A 19,706-nucleotide genomic window follows, 5' to 3' on the forward strand; every position below is an offset into this window, starting at 1 on the left:
GCCAGAGCCAGCAATCTACATAAGAATCTCCTCCTGATTTTCAGTTTAAGGAGATAAAACACATAAACATAAAAACTTTCCAAAGGTATAAAAAATTTCAGAATGTTTACAAAATGGAGCTGTAGTATATTGCTTCTGCAGTATTTCTCAAGTGGACAGATCTTCTAAATATAAACAAGTGCAGATAACTGGTCTTCACACAAGGTACGAGCAGTCCCTCCCATGCATCACCAGAAAGTTTTTAAGTTCTGATGCTGATACATCCGTTTGTTTGGCAGCTCTTGGTAGAATAATCATTGTAAAAAGTGGGTGGAGGGGAGAATTAGGACAGAAAGACAGATACATTTAGAGGGAAATAATATGAAAACACGAAGATGGCCACGTAGGAGAGAGTCCTGGGCCAGACTCTCCCCTGACAGCCCTCAGAGGGACAAACCCTGCCAACACCTTGAATTCAGACTTCTAGCCTCCAGAATCGTGAAACAATAGATTTGTCTTGTAAACCAGCCAGTCTGCGATTCTGTAATACGGCAGCCATAGCAAACTAATGCAGGGTCTCTGTTCGGTAGCTTAGACTGTACCTTAATACAGGCCCTAAGAGACCAACCTGGAAAATTAAAATAATTGTGATGTGGCAGGTCCAGCCCATTTTCCTTGTCGAGTAGTTGACTAGAAGCTAGAAGATTGATGAGCAGGTCAGGAAATGGTGCCCCAAAATGGTTTTTGTAAGTGTTGTATTTTCTTAGTTCTTTACAGCTGATTATCATTTCTGCCTCAATGGTATGCACTCATATAATAATGGTCAGAGCTATTAAGAACTTTCCAAAGTGATATCATCACTTAGTACAAAAGTTTCCGGGCGGGGGAAGAGAGGAGGGCTCAGAATTTGAAATTCCACTACCAATTTTTACAAGTACTTAATTTACAAAATGATAGAAAATTTTAATGGCAGAATAAGTCATCTTATCTGTCATGTCATTAAGAGGAACTGATCGCCTAGGGACCAGAAACATGGGGTCACACTACCTCTGCTTTAAAGATGACGATAGCTGTACATTATGTACAGTTGTACAGAGTAAATGATCATCTTTTGAGAAGCCCTAAGATACAATAAAAGTCAATTAAAATGATCTCTACCTACCGACCCTATAGAATTTAATCGACTCTTATGTGTTATTATCTTGGGACCAACAAAATGAATAATTTTAAATGATTGTTCTTCATGAGGAGACAACTGGTTTAAAACACTCATTTTTTTATGCTCTTTTCCCTGTGACATACAGTGTGATATTTTATTCTCTCTCAGTTTCACATGACCTAGATTTAATGGCAGGAAATAGAGACTTGTTAAAATAACTGGTATATTCTTTTCTACCAAGTAATAATTAATGAAGCATGTGAGCTGTTACTTAGCACCTATAGATATATAATTACCAAGCTCTTTCCTGCAAGGCATTCAGAGAATCAGAGCTACAGCAATGACTGTAATGTGTTCAGTACGAATAGTTTTATGCACAGCTGTGACTACCCTGTTCTAGAAGCACAGATAAAATACCTTATTGCAGAAAGCGTATCGGCACTTTACTAAGGCTGTAATCATCTTTCTGGCAGGAAAGTATTTGTGTGGACCAGGGAGGGATGTCACTGCCACTTTGCACCCTCTGGCCCAGTGCTCCACTTGACTGGGATCTTCGCTGTGGACACACAGAGCACGAGCCCATCCCAGACATCACCGGGGATCTCCTGTCAGTTTGGGCCGTACCGGAACTTGCTAAAACGTTGTGGTAGTCGATGTTAGTCATTTACATCATGGCTCTCAACCTTCAAATCCTAGGATTCTAAACAAAAGATAAGTCGCCCCCTCCAGTCTCATAAATTCACCACACTGCACCTCCCCCCACAGGTCCCGCACTGACGCCCCAGCTCTCCACCACTTCCTTTTCCCTGGTACCCGCCGGGACCCCTCTTTCATTGTAAATAAGCTTCCTACATCCTCCACTCTCTTCAGAGAACTCCCTCTTTTCACAGCCTTGCCCCAGCAGGAACTGGACTCTCCTAAGCACACAGATTTTTTGTATGTCTTTCTCTTCTAATCCACCTCCCATAGGGCCGGAAGGGCTGGAGGTCAGCCTCTTCCTGGACCCCCACCTCCTTCTCCCCCTTCATCTTCTAACTTCAGGGAAGGCGTATCTTGCCTTCGGCATCATGCCAATCCCAATAACTTTCCTCTCACTCCTGAATACTCCCTGAAATTCCTGCCTGGGAACATTCTCTTCTTCCACCTCTGATCTTGCCATCAGCCACGGAGGACATTTAAGACTGCTGTGAGGTGATGATTCTCTGGTGATTCAGCCAACCCATTTTTGACCACAACGATCTCCACCCCACTTCAGCCATCTCTCCTCCATGGCTACCCCTTGAATCTTGTCACCAGACCTAAACGTTCTACCCAGAACTCTTAACAGCCAATAGCCTACACTTTGTCAAAACTTCGTTTCTTCCGGTGTGTTGCCCTCAGTCACACTACACTTGTTTTCAATATGAAGAACTCTATCCCTTCCTCGACCCTTCCATTTTGTCCCATCATTCCTTCTAGACTCTCCTCCTTTCCTATCCAGGTCAGACCCCTTAGATGAGTTCTTGAGCTGGTACCTCACTAGGAACCTCAGCTTCTGTGCCGCCTTGACCTTTCTGTGGTGCCGGCCAATAAAATCTCAACTCTGTATCAGGGCTACAGTCTCTCTTCTCTGTAACAACTACTTTTATTGGTTCCTACCCTAGTTGTTGTTGTTTTCTTGTTTTGAAACTCTTCAATACCCGTTTCTTCACTTTCAGGAGAGAATCTTGCTTCTTACTTCATCCAGAAAATGTAGCTATCAGTTATGATCTCTTTCAACCAGACCTGCACTTACCTTCTCCCTGCGGATAAGGTATCCTTCCAACCGCACAAACCCCCTCCTCCACTTGGGCATCTTCACTGCATCATCGACACCTCCTTCCTTACTGGTCCTTGCCCTCAGCCTACGGACAAGCCAAAATTGTCCCCCACCCAGACAAAGCTCAAATCTCAAGCAGTCATGGATGCTTCATCTCCCTATTGTCACTTCTCATTCTCTGCTTCTCTCCTTATTCGACCGCCTAAGGGCAGTCGTGTGCTTCACTGCTCATGTTCTCACCTCCTGTCCACTTCTCTGTCTCCTGCTCCTCACAGTCTAATCCTACCATTAGAGTTACCAGCACAGTTTCTGTCGCCAACTCCAGAGGAAACCGGTCAGTCCTTTTCCTGCAGCACTTGGGACCCCTGACATCGCCTCTCGAAAGTCTTCCGTTTCTTCTTTGACTCCTGTGACTGTCTTCCACTTGCCCTATTCTTACCGTTCTAACTATTTCTTAAAAACAAACAAACCCCTCAAAATATCCAAATCTGTTGGAATCTGCTCAGTCACCCACACTAGAAGACTTGGTGTCCCTCTCGACTTCTTCCTCTTCCACCTACGTCCAACCATGCGTGGAGTCCAGGTGGTCTTGCCTTTGAGCTATTTTATTGAATGCTCTCCTGACCCCATTACTCCGGTTGTGACTCGGAGGGCCTCACCGTCTCTTACCTGGACTGTGACCATAGCCTCCGATTGCCCCTCCACCCAGTTACAGGTGGCTGTCTCACTTCCAGCCCCCAGCTGGGCAGCACCACCCACGGGATAAAACCTGAGCTTCTAACATCGGTCTTGCTGCAAACTTTGTCCCCCACCGCCACCGCCTCTCCAGCATTTTTTCTTCCTCGATTTGCACTTTGTACATTAACAACACTGAACTACATCAGTTCCCCACACACATACCAGGCTGCTTCTTCCCTTGCTTGCGTTGTCTCCTCTGCTTGCAAGATCCCGAGTCTCATCCTTTGCCTAATTGACGGAGCTCCTGCAGAAAGCCTTTTCTGTCTCTGCTTTCCTATCCACTTTCTAGGCTGCTCTCCTTTCCTCGCATACGGCAAACCTTCTGTGGTGATGGTGACATAATATGTCAATGTGGTTCCTCTCCCCTCCCCCACCACACTAATAAGCTCATCCAAGGTAAATACAGTTGTGTTATATTCATGTTGGTTTTCCCAATTCAGTAAACAGCATCTGAAACATTGTCTTGACACTCAATAAGTAGCCTGTATACAGCTATCATTCGGTTCAATTTAGCACAAATGAATTAAGCAATGAAAAACGCTTACTTGTACAGGATGTTGGCTTCCTGTAAGAAGGCTAACAGGGCTCGGGAGCCATTCTGAGGAACATGGACATCAGTGACTATTCCCTCTGAGACATGGGAGACACTGCTGGGCTGCCACAGATCCACCTGTAGTGCAGGAACCAACCTATAATTCACATTCGATGTAGGTGGGGAAAGATCCATGTCACAATGTCAAACACATCGCTTGCATTCAGAAACACCAAACACATTTTAGAATTAGACTCAATGCTTCCATCATTCGTATAAAACTCCTATTTCATTTTGAACTTGGTCTCCAAATTATATCATGTTCATATCGAATTCAGTCATAACTGATAAGTTTACAGACCAATGCATAAGCCACCAAGTAATAATGAGAAAACATAGTTATCAGTATAATTTTGATATTGTTTAAATGTATTTATTGGATAAATATTTGAATAATAGGAAAAAAGATATAAATTACCCTTCATCGTACTGTACGAGCGAGTCGTGGTCGCTTGACAATGTTTGGTCACTAAATGGAACAGTCTCCTCCTCTAACACATGCCCTTTGGCTTTCACATGTAGACAGAACCTGCTCAGGGAGGACGTGCCAGCTAGGGTAGGTCACCTTGCTCTGCTTTCATTTCGTAACTTCCCTTTTCCAGAATGTAAGCTCCATGACGGCAAAGGGTTTGTCCACTTGGTTACCATCCATTCCAATGCCTAGAATGGTGCCTTATGCATATTAGTAACTCAATCGTTACTTACTGCGTGGGTGTAGACCCCGCATAGCAATTCACTGCACGTTCACTGTGTGTTCCGTGTTTTGCAGAAAAGCAGGAAGCATGTCTGTTTGGCTTACTGTAGTGGCCCCAGTGCCTTGTCTGCACCTGGCAGGAGCTCCATGTTCATGGAGAGAATGACTGAACTCAGCTGGGAGGGAGGCGCACCCCAGCTATAGTACAAGCCTAGAGCTACATCTTCAATAAGGTGCAGTCTGTCTCTACAGTCCTGTCTGTCTGCTCAAGACTCCCTCTGCCTGCATTTTCGGTCTGGGTTTGTTGCACAATCTTGATCTCTGCTAAACCCTTATCTGATAAGATTGAATTACTTTATATCCACTTAGGTGTCAGTGTCTGCATTCTGTTAAGAATTCTAGAAGACTAAACTTATTTTGTGGCTCAAGGGAAAATACATCTCTACTGGTATAATTTAATTTGGAACAGGGTAGAGAGGCATTTATTTTGAGGACAAAGAGTCTACCTGTTTTTTTTTTTTTTTTTTCAAGCAGCCTACTCCTCCATTAACTTGCAAGGGCAAGTCTGACTCAGCTGACATGCTAGTCCAACAATCATAGAAAAACAGAAGTGTGGGGCTGGAGGGGATGCTGAGAGATCATTTGATCCATCTGTCAGCCCTTGGGCAAGGGTGCATCTAGGATCGAATCAAACTGTCCCCTATAGATGCAACTAAACCACATCTTTTAAGTCTCTAAAAAAGGAGAGTTGACAACATACTAATGTAACTCATATCATCATTTAACAAGAGTGCAGGCATTTTTCTTAATCTCTTACACTGCGGCATAGTTTCCTTTTTTTGTTCTATTCTTTAGTGAGGAATGGCTAGTTTCTTGACTTTGTAAGATAAAGCATGTTGATATCTTTCACCTATTTTTATATGTTAGATATTTCTACTCCTTTAATCATCTTTGTGACTTGTCTCTAAACCTCTTAGTTTTCTTTTTCTGATTGTGTTGGTCGTCATGCTTATTTCATCAAAATTTTAATTTTTTGATTATAGCTGACTTATATTTTATTAGTTTCAGGTGTAGAATATAGTGATTAGTCATTTATATAACTTATGAAGTGATCCCCCTGATAAGTCTAATACCCATCTGACACCATATATAGTTATTACAATATTATTGACAATATTCTCTATGATTCACAGCCAAACTTAGTAATATTGTTCTGTACTTTACATCCCTGTGACTGTTTTTGTAACTAGCAATTTGTACATCTTAATCCCTTCCCCTTTTCACCCTTTCCCTGATCCTCCTCCCATCTGGCAACTGTCAATTTTCTCTATAGAGATGAATCTTTGATACTAAGGTTTGCTGTCATCCTTTAATGACAGTGGAGATGAGGAAATAGTGCCATCTTTATAGGGTAAAGAGCCACAGGAATTTAATATAATATGAATAATCACTCTGGAGATGAGTCTGTGTTATTTTCTGGAGTACAAGCTAACATAGGAATCCTCACCCCACAGAAGAGTAGCTTCCCCACATGAAAATTCCATGAAAGTGACAAGCCCTGCGGCATGACCTGGAGGGGCCTCCTGAAAACCTAGCACATCGTCAGGAGCAGTGGTCTAAAGGAAACCAGCAAAAAAGAGATTGCAAAATCAGGAGTTGTATTTTGTTATAATATTAGGAAAGTAATTAAAAATGAATTATCAGCTTTTCTCCAGTAATCCTTTGGGAAAAGAGTGTTATTCAAGTCTGGGTGACAGGCATATGATATAGGGGACAGTACTATTTCATGTGAGATTTGTAAAGTGCCACCTGTCTTACATTTCTTTTCAGTAACACGTTGAGATAGGAGTTAATTGTAGATACATGTAGAAATGAGAAAACTCAGGTTCATGAAGGTCAAGTCTCTTGAAGGATGCACAGCTACAAAGGGGTGACATAGGTTATGCTTAAATCCAGTGCTCATAATTCACTAACTGGATCTTCTGAGAATACCCCAGAAGAACAGGCAACTTCCAACTTCCTGACTTAGTGTCTCAGGGGGTCTGGTTGGTGGGTCTCACACCCTTGCCATCAGGGGTTATTTACCTTATAAATTAATATGTATGTATTTCAAAGTTCCAATCAAGCCCACTGTGTGCGGGTTACCTATCATTTCCATAGGGCCCGATCACATCTGGATGAAGTCATAAACAGTCTCTGAACTGCAAAGCTGGGTGACCCTGGATCAGGATGACAACAAAGTATCAGCAACCCTTCAGGATGCCTGAGACTGTTTGCCAGCCATCACAGGTCTCTGCTGCGAACAGCCACCTGATGTTCAAGGAAAGGATGCTCCTTTGTAGAACCTTCTGGCCTTGGAACCAGGTGGTTGCTCCCACGCGTTCCTTTTTTATGGTTACCTGTCACATAGAGTCACATCTATTTAAGAGGTGGAGGCAGTTCAGATTAAAGGCCAGGAGTATGGATTTTGGAATCCAACAACCCTGAGCTGGAATGCTAGCCCTGGCAGCATCGACTGCGTGAACTTGGGGGAGGTTTTAACATTTCTGAGCCCCAGTTTCCTCATCTGTCCTATGAAGATAATTAAAAAAAACCTACCTGCAGGCTTTTCTATAGGATAAACCAGAATAATAGAAATAGCAGAGAGTCTGGCACACATTAAAGCTAACGAATGTTAGCTATCTGTTGTTTATTTTTTGAAAAGTATATGAAAAGACGAACTAGAAACAGTAAGGATAAATTTCTACTTCACATGTTTCCAGTTGAGATAAAGAATATGATGAGATTGTCCCCTTGTTCAGAGAGTAAAACCAATTGATGGCTTTAAGGAAGATGGGGAAGCAATAAATATGCCAAGAATATGACCAAAGCTGGACAGTTTCCTAGTACAAAAGGATATAGCTGGATTTGAAGTTGCTCTACCATGGCAGTTAATTCCCTGAACTCTGAAGTCAGGCTCTCTAGGATTCGATCCAGGCCCCTCAGTCAGCATCTGTGTGATGTGGGGCAAGTTCCTTAACCTCTCTAGGCCTCGCTTTCTTCATCCGTAAAATGAAGGTGATAATTAGACTTTCTTGTTAACTTTTTATAATGGTAGAAGTTGTTATTATTATTATTATTACAGAGATTATAGAAAATGCAATGGTTAAGAACATGAATTCTAGAACCAGACAGGCTGAGTTTGCTCTCTACCACTATTAGCTCTGTGACTTTGGGCAATTCACTTTAGATCTCTTCAGTTTCCTCATTTGCAAAATGGGGTTATGAATAGTATATTTTTCATAGATTTGTTAGGCCTATATTAATTAGTATATGCAAAGTGCTTAAAACAGTACCTGGTGACTAGGAGGCATTCATTAAATAATAAATGATTCAAAATTCAAACCTAATTTCTTGCAATTTAAAAAAAATCGTAGTTCAATCTGGCACTAATTTCATGGCTCTCCTGGCTCTCGTGCTGTATTCTCTCACTGGCCTGGTCCAGCCTCCATGAAGCACCCACCTGCCTTTTAGGCCAATGGCTGATTATACACCTTGTTCGGGCATCACTGGAGGGGTGGTCATGTCCTCCAGCAGCTTTGGGGTGAGTCCCATATGTGGATATGGGAAGACATCTGAAGTGTTCCATTAACTTGGTAACAGATGGCCTGCCTCCCCACTGCCCAAAGTAACAGAAGCAAGGGAGAGGACAGTCCTGTTCTATATTTACTCATTTTTTTTTTGTTGAGTTGAAAAAGTCTTCGTACCACATGACAGGTTTCTGGGTAAGAAAACTTGATATTAAGTTTGTTGTCAACTACTGCTTGATTTAATTTACATAATCACAATTCACATATTAGCAAATACAAAATTTTAATGCACTGCAAAGTACCCTCTCATTTACTCTTAAAATTGTCTTTTTGATCTGGACTCATTGAATCTTCTAGAATCTTCTTTTAGAATCTTCATCTATAAACTCTCAAGAGGCTTCTCTGACTACCAAGTTGAGGTCGATTACCTATGTTATCTGCTTCCATAGAAACTTTAGTTATATCTCATTTGTGTGGTTGTTATATTGGTTTCCTAGAGTTGCCATGACAAATTGCAACAAACTAGATGGCTTAAAGCAAAAGAGATTTATTCTCTCACAGTTCTAGAGGTCAGAAGTCTAAAATGGAGTGTCCACAGGGCCGTGCTCCCTCTGAAGCCTCTAGAGGAGGACCCTTCCCTGTGTCTTCCAGCGTCTGGTGGCTTCAGGTGTTCCTCGGCTTGTGGCCGTATCACTCCCATCTCTGCCTTCGTCTTTGCCTGGCTTTCTCCTCAGTGTCTGTGTCCCTTTCCTTCCTCTCCCAGACTGCCTCACAGCATTTCTAGGTTCCTAATCCTAGTTTCTCTTACAAGAAATCGATAAGGTGGTTCACTTAAATTTTGACCACTCATCTCACTTCTCAACTCATAGGTCCGTCATTTTTAATTCTTATTACTTTGAAGTGTAATTGTAGAATATGCTGCTTCTCAGGTCACAGATCTGCTTCCTTTTCTGATAACTGTAGTGGTCGCTTCAGCTACACAGTTAGGAAAATGCTTATTTGCCACTGTATCATTTGTCCTTGCTCTACTTCTTATGACTTGTCAACATTTCAAATACCAGCGGGCTGCAGGAAGGGAAACCTGGCCAGAGAATGTGCACTTGGTAGGTTGTTAAAATCCTGGGCGCGTCTTGCCTAGCTTGTCTTTTCTTTCCAAGCCCAGGAGCATCTTGTAAGTCACCATGTCCCTAAAGCGCAGTCCCGATAAATCCAGCGAAGGGCCCCAGACATTTGAATAATTAAGTTTCTTGTTTCACCGTTAAAGAAAGATAAAAATATATTCACTAACAGCTGATTAGAGATTAAAATAATCACAAAAATTAGTGGAGGCCCCATACTGAAATAAAATTAGATCTGTCCAAGCGAAAGCAGTGCTTACACATTTTAATAGCAGTTGACACTACTAGGCTGAGTCCTCTTCTTCGCATGGCATTATTCCTATAACACAAGGTGAAGATGGGAAAGCCTGGGAAAGCTTGGTTTTGGCGCCCAAGCTTTCCCTCTAATCCTCTTCAAGGCTAAAGGCTGACTGTCATCATTGCATAGTAAGTCTTGTTTACCAAAACAAAGCACACATATTGGAAAAGGAAAAGATTCTTAACATTTCCCTGAACTATTAATTGGCACATTCACCAGTTTGGAAGGCTTCTTGAAGCCCATTAGTCAAAGACTTGGAACATAGGGGTAGTCAAGAAAAGTTTGGTTTGTTGACTTATTGCAACTAGGGGTGATTTTGGCAAGAATGTGTTAGGGGTCTTGGGCTCGTGTTAGGTAGTTTTGTGAAGGTTTTAAGAAAGTGGAGTTTTACCCTTGACTGAATACTACCTGAAAGAGGGGTGATTCTATCACTGGATATCTTAATTTTATTTAGAAGGTGGAAGAAATAACATGGAGCTAAAGCTGAAATTGATATTAAAAAAAAAAAAAGCCAATCACTTCCACCGTTCCCCCCAAAAAGGGATGTTTGGTCATTCTTCTGGTTTGGACAATGTCCTTTTTGGGTCTGTGTTTAGTAATGATCACACTGGTCTTGTTTTATCTTATTTCATGACAGAGAGTGGTCTTGTCTGAAGTTGGCGTTCTGTGAAACGGTTTATATTCAACAGGAGAACAGCAATGTCTAGCTGTAGTGCTAGTGAGGTCTGGGTGGCCAGGAGTTGGGTTTCCCTTTTTCAGGGTAATTGCTGTTCTGCTTAGGTCATGTGATAATGTTATGCTCAACGAAGCCTGGGAACTCTCAGCATTGTCAGGCCAGGGTGGCTCAAGGTGATTTAGGGACTAGGAACTTTGTGGTTATGGAATGAAGGATGTAGAACTATGCTGGTCCACCCAGGAAAAATGAGGCAGTCCATAGCATCTACCTTTGACATCCTGCATCTTTTCGTGGCACCTACATACCACTACCTTTTTCATATAGAAGAGTCAATACTATGTTAATTCCTACTCTCTAGGTGAACATTCGAAGACTTATAAATATTAAGAAAAGGGACCTGCCTCCTCTACTAAAATCTTAGCAGCCACCAAGCAAATTTATTAGAGAAGTAATAATATTTCACTATGTTTTGCTAGCTTAAAATACATCCATCTGAGAATCAAGTTACCATTTTTAGCCGTTAGCTTTGCAGACTGGATAGAAATAATCAGAGATCACCTGGCGCATCACCTGGATATTCATTAGTAGGTATATTTGAAGGGAAGAGCCCCTAGGCTGCATCTCCTGAAGAGAGATTTCTCCCCGTCCTCTTTTGATGATTTATGGTTTTAACATGGATGATTTCTCCATGATATTTGATTGCTACATTCAGAAGTATTCCATTTGGTGTTTTAACAACACCATGATAGTGCTACATTTTAAAACTCTGGCTCTTTTCTGGGGTTTAATACTTAATGAAAAACACTTCAAATTCTGTTATGCATTTCCTTTTTCAGATTCTGGCTCAAGAATTCTATGTATTATCCAAAGAAATCAAACAAAACATTTTTAGTTTAGTGAAAAGAAAATTCCCAGCTTAGGAAATAAAAGAAATGGCTACTTCCTGGTTCTGTCTAAACCTAGATATGTCACATTTCAGAGCCCGAATTTTCTTAATTACAAATAAAGTGGTTAAACTACATGATTTCCAAGCACCCTTTAAGCTATAATTCTGCCAAACTCCATGTGCTTTTCTGAGTATAGAAGTTTACATTTCCCTAGAAAAATCTTTCTCAAATTCATCCCAATTTTTTTTACCCTGAAAGTCAGAAAAAAGACTCTCTTGACAATTTAGCACTAGAATCGCCTCTCACTGATCCTTTACACTGACTTGTAGGTGAGTATAGAAAATAATACATAAAGCAAGGTAACTATTCAATTTTTTAAAAAGTTATTTTCAACCCTTTTACTGAAAGCATTTTCCCAAAGCAGCTGAGAAGATTAAAGAGAAATTAGCATATTGTTTTCTTCCACATTAATTGTCACTTGATGGTAAAGACTGGTGAGGGAGCCTCAAAGTGGAAGACCAGATAATCAAGCAACTGGATCATCATCTTTTGAACAATCTAGAGAATGTGGAGATTGTTCTGATTCTCAGTTGTCTGTGAGAAAGGCTGACTTTCAAAAGACACAGCTACAGTTACCACTCTCATCCATTCGCTATTTACTGAGTATCTACAGAGTCTCAGCCATTGAGCTCTATGCTGAGTATACAATGATGAGTAAGACAAGGCTCTGCTCTCAAGGACTAGGCAGACATTACACACTTACCCTACAGAGAGAAGACACGTGAGGACTGTTCAACTACATTTTGGGAAGTGGTTTGAGACACTTTCCCAGGAGAGGTGTTGCCTGTGCAGAATACGGAATGATGAGTTCTAGTTAGCCTGGAAAAGGTGAAGGGAAGAAGAGTTAGAGGCATCATTCAGAGCCTCTGATTCCCTTTCTTTGCCTTATAAATAGTTAGCTGAACTGTTTGTCCCCACCAATCAATCTGGATAAAATGCCTGATACCTTGACTTAACCAGGTGTTAGTTAAGCTTCCCTATTTCTGCCCCTGAACTTTTCCCCACTCTCTGCCTGAGAGAGTATACAACCGCTTCATAATAGTCCCTCCTGAGCATCAGCTGATGCCACGGTGAACCATTCTCTGATCTGTTATCTGTTCAAGCCACCTGCACCTGTCTATCCCACTTCCCCATACCTGATTCTTTCTAGCCTTGTTCATTCTTCTCCATAAAAGAAAGCCCTTTTTCTGTCTGACTTTTGAGACTTACAGATCTTCAGGTTGGCATAGACTCCCTATTGCAATAGTCTCTTTTCCCGCATTTACAATAATCCTTTTGAATAAAGTCTCTGCTTACCTAGCTCCAGATTCGGTTTTTATTTGATGGTTCTATACAAAAGCATGTTCATGCTTTATTTAGAGAATAAAAGTACAGAAGGTTTTTTTAATCGACTTCCACGTAATAGATCCTGACTTAACTAATAATGCTCTTCTATATTGACAGAACTTCTTGTTTCAAGATGGGGATAAAGATATCGCCATCCCACTCCTCCTGTGCAATCGCCTCCAAAATAAGGGGAACTTGAGAGAAAACACTATCTTTGATGAAACTAGCTATAGACCTGAACAATAAAATACAAAGATGAAAAGCAAACTGAGAAATGGTAAATGACTTAGCTGATCAGAAACATTTCAGATCTCGCCAGCTAGGGAGGAGGTGTGGGATGGGATATCAATGAAATGCCAGTTCATGGTCTCCACAGAAGCCCAGGACTGGCTCCGAGATCGGTATTACTGTGGAGCATGGAAGGTGGGAGTGAAAACATAGTAACAAGAAAACAAAGAGATCTTAGGAAAATCCGAATAAAGACTCTAAATTCTCGGTATCAACATCACTCTCAGGTAATGGTACCTGCTGTATGCCTGGGAGATTACGTTCTCTGAAAAAAGAAACGGCTTCGAAGTGGTGATATAGGACATAGAAGCTGGGAATACGATGTTGGACGGAAAACAGATTAAGTGAAAAATTACACACTGTCTGGCTGCCTTTTTAACATACTGATAAAATGTTTGATTTATAAGGAAGATATAAATACTATCCATCTGAATGCATCCAATATATGAGCGCCATAATATATATGGGAAAAATTGACAATATCATAAGGATTGTAAATTATAAATCCTCAGTTATATCTCAGTAACTGAAAGATCAGATTTCCTTCCCAAGAACACATAGATTTTTTTGTTTTGAAAATTGACTCAATACCAGGCTAACAAAACAAGTCTTAACAAACATCAGAGAATGGATGTCAAACAAATGTTCTTTGATTACAGTGTAATTAAATTTAGAAAGCAGTGACAAAATATTTATTTACCGTTAGAAATTTAAAAACAGACTCTAAACAACTTGTGGGTTAAAAAAGATGCCGAGGTAAAATTAGAACCAAATCAAAACTAAATACATTTCTAAGAAATTTATGACCTTAAGTGCTCATGTTGCAAAAAGAGTAAAGAGGAGAAATTGATGAGTCATGTCTAAATCAAGAAGTTAGAAACTAAGAACAACAGTATTAACTACAAAAAAAGTAGAATGTAGAACATAATATAGAGAAGAGGATAAACTGATGAAAACAAAGGTAATAATGAGGATCAACAAAACACAACAGTTGGTCTTTGAAACACATTGCAGATAGAAAAGTTGTTAGCAAATCTGCTTAAGAACGAAGAAATAAAGATTCAAATGACCATTATTAACGATGAGAATGATGTAAACTTAGATTCATCAAATTAAAAAATGGATACCAGAAATGATCTTAAGCCAATATATTTGAAAACGTAAATGAAAAATTTCATAGGGAAACATAATTTGCCAAAATATAACTTAGAAAATTAGCTAAAGCCACAATGAAAATATGAAAAGACTTATTATTATTAAAAAAAATTATACTAGTAAAAACGCATATCCTTCCCTACCCCTGCATGCCCCAAACCATAAAAGATGACAAATCCAGCAGACTCAGGGGAGTTCTAACGCATATGCAATACATAATATTATCCCAATCTTATTTTAATTCATCCAGAGTTCAGAGAAGAAATGCTTCTAAAATTATTTCACAAGGCTAATATAATTTTCAATAAGAAAAACCAGATAAGAATAGCATGAAGAAAATAATTATAAGCCAATCTTACTAGAGAACATAGGTGCTAATCCTAAAAATGTCTATTAGTAAACTAAATGTAAAGTACTAAAATCACAACTGAATGCAGTTGCAGTTTAACTTCAGAAAAGCCTATTAATGTATTTTATATTATTAGAAATATATTAAAAGAAAGAAACCATACGATCATATCAATATACTCATAAAAATAACTTATCAAAATTCTAAATTAATTATAAAATATCTATAGAAATTAGTAATGAAAAAGTGTATTTCTTTTACCTATTCCAGGTATCTACCCAAAATCTGCAAACATTTACGTATAGTGGTAGTGTAAGAAGCATTTTTTAAAAAGTGAGACAGCAAGTAAATGTACTATAATACCAAGTTCAGAGATTCATGCTGTGGGTCATTGCTAAAATAAAATAAAATAAAAGGCTGAGAATCAGAAGCGAAGAAGCAAAACTGTCATACATCAACCACTGTCTACAGAGAGGCCAAGAGAACCAATTCAAGTAAACTGTGAGAATTCAAAGGTTAGCAGCATTTGGGGTATAATAGCAATATAAATATATATACACATCAATATAAATGTATAGTTATTGGCTTTGAAATGTCTTCACAAAAATAATATCGAGTGAAAAAGTAGGTTATAGAATAGCAGGAATAGGTGACATCACCAAAATGGTGATGTAAGTCCTTAGCCTTAGTCCTCTAACAAAGATCAATAATTAGATATCCAGTCACAGGGCCAGCCCAGGGCAAAAACAGCTCTGGGAGTCCACTTAAAGTTTACCAACACAGTGGAACAGAAAACATGAGAAAATGGTATAAGAAGACAAGGAAGACAGCTTCATTTTGCCAGTATCACCCCATCCCTCAAACCAGGAGTTCTCACCAGGAATGGAAGGGCAGAGTGAGCCACCAGCTTTGCAGGGTGAGCGACCAGCTTCTCCAGTCTTTTGGGCCCTGCACGAAGGGCCTGCTACAGTTAGCTGAGATGTAGAGAGATGGCTATGAACAAGGAAGAAAAGCCGGGCTACCAAGAGCAGCCATGCAGTGGGAGCCATCGTGGTGCAATAATGACCTGTTATACAGATAAGCCCAGCAGATTTCACCAGTGGAGAAGGAACCAGCTGCCAGCACAGCTGCTATAGACCTTCTGCAGATGTCACCAGTTTTTGCCCTGGTGGTTCATATCTGCCAGTACCAACCGCCTGAGTTTCACCCCACTCCTTCACTTCCTGTCCCACTCCCTGTCCTCCCCGCCCCCTCACCCCCCATCAGAGCTTGGAAACTGTACCAGCAGCCAGATCAGGACTTAACGGCTGTGTGAGTGCAAGATGCTAGCTTAGACCTCTGTGGCTGAGCTTTGCTGCTGTGCGTGCACTTATGGCTGCACCTCCAGCTGCATGCCACTGAACGGACACCTGTCACCAGCTTCTACTACAGTATGAACACCTTGGGGGAGATTGGGCAGCCACAGGAGAGCATGCTGACAGCCAGGGCCCCTTCAGATGCTTCTGGCTTGGGTCAGGCCCTGTCTTCTGTCGCTGGTCTGCGCTATCATACTCTTCTGTATGCAGGCTTTCCAGCTGCATACCCCAGACGAATTCCTGTCACCAGCCCCCAATACAGCGCAACGCCCAGGGGCAGATTGTGCAGTCATGGGAGAAGATGCTGACAGCCGGGTCCTCACAGCTGCCAGTGAAACTTTAGTTGGCTCCAGTCCTTCTCGCCTGCTCTGGCCTCTACCACTACGAGTGTATTTGCATCTGGCCCCTGCCACTACACAGGCACCTGCAGCTGGCCACCACAGCTGAGTGCATGCATCCTACCATCTTTGGCCACCACTGCTCCCTGTCCTGATCTCTAGCCATTGAACCTGGAGGTGCTGCTGAGAACTCCAAGGGCCCTTGCAGCCACTGTCGACCCACAGTGCTCACCAAGGACCATGTGGTTGTTGCTGTGAACCCCAGTGGCCTGAGCTGAAGAGCGATCATATGCCCCTGTGCCACTAGATGCAGGGTCACAGTATGCCCTAGCATGCCCCTACCTGCAAGTGAAAGTCTTCCCTTACTAAATTCAGTCCATAAAGTCTGGAAGAAGTGACTTTCTTCAAATGCACAGACACCTACGCAAGACTACAGGGATCAGAAAGAATCAGAGAAGCACGACTCCGCCAAAGGAATATAGTGAACCTCCAGTAACTGGTCCTAAGGAAGTGCAGATCCAGGAAGTGCCCAACAAAGAATTCAGAATAATTATTCTATTCTAAAGATGCTCGGAGAACTACGAAAAACCCTACAAATAAACAATATAATGATATCAGGAAAACGATATAGGAATGAAATGAGAAGTTCAAAAAAATAAAGGAAACATAAAAGCCAAAAAAAACCCCAACCAAACCATTAAAAAAAAAACCAAAGAGAAATTTTGGAGCTGAAAAATACAATGACTGAACTAAAGACTTCAATAATTTCAATAGCAGACTTGACCAAACAGAAAGATCAGTGAGTTAGAAGATAGATCAAATGAAATTATCTAATTAGAAGAGCAAAAAGAAAAAAGAATAAAAAAGAAGGAAGAAAGACTATGGGACTCACAGGACACCATGAAAAGAAACACATTACTGGAGAAGCAGGAAAAGAGAGGAAGAAAGCGGCAGAAAGCTTATTTAAAGAACCATCACTGAGCGCTTAGACCTGAGACGAGATTTGGGCATCCAAGTTCCTGGAGCTAATACTTATTCCATAATTCCAATCCAAAACGATTTTCTCCAAGACATGTTTAAAAAGTGTTTAAAACCAAAGACAAAGAATTTTAAAAGCAGCAAGAGAAAAAAAAAAAAATCTCTCCTAAAAGGGAAGCCCCATTAGGCTACTAGTGGATTTGTGACAGAGGATTTGCAATCAGAGGAGAATGAGGTGATATATTCCATGTTTTAAAAGAAAAACTGTCAATGAAGAATACTTTACCGAGTAAAGTGATCCTTCAGATATGAAGGACAGATACTTTCCCTAATAAACAAAAGCAAAGGGAATTCATCACTAAACTTGCCTTACAATTCATGCTGAAGGGAGTCCTCCAAGCTGAAACAGCATGCTAATTAGTAACATGAAAACATGAAAATATACAACACAATGGTAAAGGTAAGCATGTGGTCAGATTCAGAATACTCTGATACTGGAATGGTGGTGATGTGTTCATTATTTAACTGTAGTATAAAGTATAAAGGACAAAATTGTTTAAAAAAGGCTATCATTACAACAATTTGTTAATGGATACACAGTATAAAAAGATGTGAACTGTGACATCAACAACAAAAAAAACGTACAATAGGTTCAGAAAAGATAGTGAGAAGGTAATTAAAGCATACCAGTGTTCACAAAGAAAGCACAAAACAATCAGAAAACAATAAGATGGCATTATTTAGTCCTTCCCTACCAGTAATTATTCCAACTGTAAATTAGTTGAATTCTCCAAGCACAAGGCAGAGTAACTGGCGGATAAAAAACAACCAACTATATGCTGCCTACAGGAGACTCACTTTAGTTTAAGGACACACAGAACTCAAAGGGAAGGAATGGGAAAAGATACCCCATATAAGTGGAAGCCAAAAGAGGGCAGGGGAAGCTATACTTACACCAGACAAAACAGACTTTAAGTTAAAAACGGTAACAAGAGCAAAGAAGGTCATTATATAATGATAAGATTGGTATAGCCACTATGAAAAACAGTATGGAGGTTCTTCAAAAAAATGAAAAATAAAATAAAATAAAACTACCAAATGATCCAGCAGTCTCACCTTTGAGTGTACATCTAAAGGAAATGAAAACAGGAACTCAAAGAGACATCAGTTACCCCCACATTCACTGCAGCATCATTCGCAATAGCTAAGATACAGAAACAACCTAGGTGTCCGTGCATGCATGAATGAAGAAAATGTGGTCTGTGCACCTTGAGGGCTGTATATATATATACATGCACATACATGCAGACACAAATTGGGGTGAATACAAAACTAGCTAGGAGGAAAAAGACCCATAATTCAAGCCATTTGGATTCTACAGGAGAATGTTGACTTGCGGCAGAGACTGCTCCCCAACCTTGCCATCTGCAAAGTTTTTTTATCCCCTCCTTGTTCCTCTCAACGCTTCTTATACATTCTGGTTGGAAACCTGCCTGCTCATCAGGTAACTGGTAACATCATGAAAAGATGGGATCAGCCCCACCGGTAATCAGGGAAATGCGAATTAAGAATGAGTTAATACCACGCAGACATTTCAAATTTTTAAAGGAAACACTGTGAGTATATCGCTATTAAGTTATTTGGACCTAACTACTTAATAAGCAGAACTGTAGGTATTTCTTCTGATTTTTTTCATTTGACAATATATCGAGGACATTTTTCAAGTCGGTACATAGAGATCCATTCCAAACTGTGTGTATACCAATAATTTATTGATGAATTTGGGTCCTCAGAAAATAGGTTTCAAAAACACAACTATTGCACTATCCTTAAAATATCTGAATGCAGATTTCTTTGGGGCGTACTTTTTCTTATATACCTGAGACTCTTCTAAATTTGAAGGACATAGGCTTGAAGAGATGGTATATTGCTGGTAATCTGGTTTTCTTTTCCCACAGTAGGCAGCCAAGCACCTGTGAGATGTCTCTTCTACACTGTTTCTCTTGTTGATTGACCCACCTAGTGCTTCTCCTGTGGGTGGAACTCTGAATCCAGGCGTCCCTGCTTTTGAATAAACCACACATAATCCCAGAGGGTCAAGCGAGGCTTTTCAAAGTGGTGTGTCCCTGGTTCTGTTTTCACCTCGCTGTTGCTGACATCCCACGCCATCTTTCCTGCACTCTGGATTGTCTCTAAGGTCCAGAAAGGACTAATGATGATAGCTACACATCAGCGTGGCCCACCAGCCTTACAGTGCTGAGGCGAATGCAGTGTTCTGGAGGCTTGGCCCACCATCAGCAACAGTGGGATATCTGGCTTTATCGATATCAACTGCCAGTTCTAAGAATC

The 19,706-nt window shown here is 40.7% G+C and overlaps 1 protein-coding gene across 1 annotated transcript in view; it reads right to left on the reverse strand.

Annotated features, from left to right (window-relative positions):
• CPA6 (carboxypeptidase A6) overlaps positions 1-19,706 on the reverse strand; it is a 222,943-nt gene that overhangs the window by 69,343 nt on the left and 133,894 nt on the right. Inside the window, exon 3 of the mRNA XM_039841813.1 lies at positions 4,220-4,344. Coding sequence (XP_039697747.1) covers positions 4,220-4,344 — 125 coding nt within the window. The remainder of the gene's footprint in view (positions 1-4,219; positions 4,345-19,706) is intronic.

This window comes from Pteropus medius, unplaced genomic scaffold (assembly GCF_902729225.1).
Source record: "Pteropus medius unplaced genomic scaffold, Ma_sr-lr_union100, whole genome shotgun sequence".
NCBI classification, from domain to species: domain Eukaryota; kingdom Metazoa; phylum Chordata; class Mammalia; order Chiroptera; family Pteropodidae; genus Pteropus; species Pteropus medius.